Genomic DNA, 4,549 nt, shown 5'->3' with positions numbered 1-4,549 from the left:
TATTATTATTATTATTATTATTATTAACAACAATAATAATAATACAGCCCACGTATTTGAAAAACGCATAAAGAAAGCAATTGATTCTCCACGTAATTCTGATCTTACTGCAGCAATTTAGAACAACTGACTTTTATTTCTGTTATTTCGCTTTTCTCTCCGCTGCTCTAAATTATCGGGCTGCTCTGTCTGCAGCTCCAATATGTTCGCTCATCTGTTCCGGGTATTTAACCGAAAGTGTGCGAAATGGATGAGAACAAGGTGATTTAAATAATGTGTTGGTCCGTTAATCTGTAGCAGTGCATAACGGTGAGCTGATGTAGGGATGCTGTAAATGTAGCACCTTAAACGTATTTAAATAAATATTTGAAAAATTCTGTTCCAGATTGTTCAGTTAATACAGTTTAAATAGATAAAGTTTATAAAGCTGTGAAGATCGTGTTTGATTTTGTGTGTTGGACATTTTTCACATATTGTCACAAATATAAACATTTTTAAGGAAACAACGATGAAATGTCTCCTCGTTGTTTCCTTAAACGTACGTTTGCTTTACTCGTAAAAGCGTGGGCACTGCTGTTCAGCTGAGCTAACAATAGAGAAACGAGGAAGTGGCATTCTATTCTCATCAGTAACCCGCGTCCGGTTTTTTTTTTTTTTTTGAGGGGGGGGGGGGGTTCCTTCCGTGTTTGGAGCCATGTGCAACTTAACGTAAAGTCTGAGCTCTGGATGAGCAGGAATGTGGATTCTACCAAAGATATCCGGAGAAAACAACGTTTTTTGGGCTTTTTTTTTTAGTTGAGAATGCGCTGCTTCTGCGTCCGAAACTGGAAAGAAAGACACGGCAGTGAGTAGGCTACATTTGTACAAAAACCTTCCGCATCATACTGTGTTATGAAGACTCCTGATTTTCCTGACATTTGTGTGCTTTAAATGAAATATTATAAAAACAGCGCCCCGCTCTTAAGATCATAAACATGTCAGGCATGCTTGTTCACTGTATTTAGTTTTGAGTCGGGCTGCTGCATAAATACACAACGTCTTAAATCCACATTAGACTTCACTCCGCTGTGCATTTATTTGCATTTGCAGTTACTATTAAAAAAAAGAATAAAGAAACTGGATTTAATTTATCGTGTTTCTCCAAAGGATACACCTGTCATGATTAATTTATCAGATTTATCAGATAACAGCTGATAATCTGAGCTGCAGTACATAATATAATGCTTGATTATCTACTGGAGCTGTGATATGAATTAATTGTCTCAGTTAATAAATGTTGTAAATAATGATGTAGTTAAATGTTCTCGTTCTGCGGTTTCACACTTTAGGGCTCAATGAAGAATGCCAGGCTGCACAGCTCTCTTCCTCTCAGCAATAACAGCGACTCTCTTCTGTGCTGTAGTCGGTGAGTAGCTGCTAATGTTTCTGTTTCTAATATATATATTAAAAGAACGGCATTTAATACAGTAATTACACAGAATTTGAAAGGTTTGCTTCTACAGAAAATATGAGATGTGATATCACAACTGTGCATTTTGTATTTTATGTCAACAGAAATATTTTTATACTTCTAAGAATAATTAGAAGAATTCTTATATTCTTTCATTTATTTATTACAGAGGATTTATTCTTGCACCATTCTTCATGTTTAAAATAAATTATTACAGCTTGAGTAACGAAAGTAGAGCAATTCTGACTTTCAGCTCTTTATTTGTATTTTTTGATACTGGGTTTTTCTGTAAGCTGCTAACTACCATCCTGCTTTTCCCTTCTCCATGAGGCATCTTCTGGTGGTTCCACTGTAGCTTCACACACACACACACACACACACACACACACACACACATATATATATATATATATATATATATATATATATATATATATATATATATATATATATATATATATAGAGAGAGAGAGAGAGAGAGAGAGAGAGAGAGAGAGAGAAATAAAGAAAGATTATGTTAAGCTTTTTGCATTTCCAATTTTTCTTCTTTTGGAACTGAATTTGTGTTGGACTGGGCCTCCCACTCACCTTGTAAAGATGAACACTGACAAAAGACCATTGCATATTTTTGAACACAGAAAACTAAAGACTTGTTTGTCTGAAGCAAGAAGTTGTGACTTTTCTCCATTTAGGCTTAATTTCTATGCTAATCTTAACCTAATAGCATTGTGTTCAATGAGTAGGTGGGTGGGGCTCACATTCATATGAGCGTGTCAGAGATTTCCCTATCAGGGATGTCATGTCTTTCACACAGACTGAAGATTAGACAAAAAAAACAAAAAACTTTCTAAGTTTAAATAACCAATTTGCCTTAAGTTGTTCATTATTTGTTTCTTTACTCATTTTTTGAGTTCTTTCTGCATTTTTTTTATAGTTCCTCACTTACTCTGTGTCTGTTTCCTCTTGCAGGTCAGACTAAATTCACTATGAGTGCAGAACAGGAGGTCTATCATGCAGAAGGTAACAGTAACATCACGTTGACCTGGCTGCTCCGTTTCGACACCAACAGGCCTCCTGACTTCCTACAAATAGAGATAATAAATGTGGAAAAGAAGACACGGGTTTTCTTCTATAACAGCAAAACTGGCACTGAGGTGTATCCAGATGAGAACTACAGAGGACGACTGCAGTGTGATCCACAGCTCGCCAGGAAAGGACGGCTTGAATGTCTCTTAACTGATCTCAGGCTCAACGACACGGGGACGTATCACTGCATCGTTGTCCTTAACGAAGAAGTTAGTTTCAAAACCTGTGACCTCATTGTTACAGGTAAGATGACATCACTGTTGGTATCCTGGACAATAACTAAATAGTAAACAAATATTTAGTCTTGGATAATTAAGGGATACTAAATCAGTGTGTGTCTTTTCAGTCAGGGACATTTTTCTATCTATATCACTGTAAAAAATAAATAAATAAATGACAAAAAACAACAACAAAGAAAACAACATTTTTTTAGTTCAGTTTGGTGACAATTTACAATTGTCACCATCTTGTATTATCAAGTCATCCAGTGTTGGCTAAAACACAAAGTAGCGTGATACTGGGATATTATTTTTCATAAATATATTAGTGTAGCACGTTTAGTAGTCACATTACAGTTACAATTATGTCAATTCAAGTAAGGTGCAAACTTTATCAAGGACAGAGCCAATTGGAGATTACTGCACTAGCCAAGCTACTGCTGGCTCCACTTTCACTGCTCTGAGATCAGTTTCAGTCTGTGCTTACTGTGGAAACAGAGGTAGCATTCGCAAGTACACAAGCACTTTCATTTATCTTTATAAAGTTGAGTGTGTGTGATGTGAGAAACTTTTAATAACTTGTTTAACACATTAGTAATGAAAGCTTTGATGATAGAGAGGGATAACTCGTGCCTTGTGTGGTTAAATGGCTTTTTAGTAAAAGTGTAATTTCGCTCGCCCCGCCCACTTAAGATCAGTGGCCGTAAGATCAGTAACTTCCTCATCCATGTGTTTATGGACCTTGTTCTGTTTACTGGTGTGCAGTCATATTGGAACAGGAAGGGGCCATCCCCAAACTATTCCCGCAAACTTGAGACCGTTAAATTTTCCAAAATGTCTGTCTGAAGCATTAAAAGTCCCGTTCACTGCAACTAAGGGGCCGAGCGCAATCTTGAAAAAACAACCTCACACCATAAGCTCCCCTCCACCAAACTTGACTCTTGGGTCAATGCAGTCAGACAAGCACAGTTCTCCGGACAACCCAGACTCGTCCATCAGAACAAGGCAGCTCTGAAGCTAAATGAGGGTCCAGCCTGGTAACAAGATGTAATGAACAAAGCGACCAGTTGGTGGTTTTGGAAAATTGTTTTCACAAAACGAGGAAATAGAGTAAAGCTAAAATTCACTTGGAGTTGTGTAACTCCAGTGCTTGCTCTGCATCAGCTTCTCCAAACCAAAAATTTTAAGCTACTAAACACTTCACCTTCATTACTTACACTTTCTTGCCCACAGAAGTTTGCATTTAATGATCCTGTCACTCATACTTGTCCAATATCTTTGCAGCTGCTGTTGAAAAGAAGAAGACAGAAACACTGAAACCAGAGAGCCGTGAGAGGATCAGTCTCTATTTAGCTCTGGGTTTGTTTGTAGTGGTGATTTTTGCACTTTCCCTGCATTACGACAATTATGGGTGATCGTGGCTCAAGAGTTTGGAGTTCGCCTTGTAATCGGCCCCGGCTTGGACAGTCTCGGTCGTTGTGTCCTTGGGCAAGACACTTCACCCGTTGCCTACTAGTGGTGGTCAGAGGGCCCGGTGGCACCAGTGTCCGGCAGCCTCACCTCTGTCAGTGCGCCCCAGGGTGGCTGTGGCTACAATGTAGCTTCACCAGTGTGTGAATGGGTGGATGACTGGATGTGTAAAGCGCTTTGGGGTCCTTAGGGACTAGTAAAGCGCTATACAAATGCAGGCCATTTATACAAATACAGGCCATCACATAATTTTAACGTGTTGTAAATAATTAATATAATTTGTATTTATGTAAAGTAGTAGCCTTATTACAGATCACTCCTGAGG

The 4,549-nt window shown here is 38.2% G+C and overlaps 1 protein-coding gene across 1 annotated transcript; it reads left to right on the top strand.

Annotated features, from left to right (window-relative positions):
- Positions 1–685: 685 nt before the first annotated feature.
- Positions 686–4,169, top strand: LOC146579504 (programmed cell death 1 ligand 1-like). Its single transcript, XM_085269366.1, has 4 exons — positions 686–844; positions 1,329–1,405; positions 2,420–2,779; positions 4,039–4,169. Exons 2-4 carry the CDS (start codon positions 1,342–1,344, stop codon positions 4,167–4,169), a joined length of 555 nt encoding a protein of 184 aa, XP_085125492.1. The 5' UTR covers positions 686–844; positions 1,329–1,341.
- Positions 4,170–4,549: the final 380 nt, after the last annotated feature.

Source organism: Mchenga conophoros, linkage group LG3, assembly GCF_057382185.1.
Source record: "Mchenga conophoros isolate Kocher_MC1m ecotype Shallow Benthic linkage group LG3, M_conophoros_male_GT1.1, whole genome shotgun sequence".
Lineage (NCBI taxonomy): Eukaryota > Metazoa > Chordata > Actinopteri > Cichliformes > Cichlidae > Mchenga > Mchenga conophoros.
The sequence above is the reverse complement of the archived record's forward strand: the minus strand, read 5'-3'. Positions and strand labels throughout refer to the sequence as shown.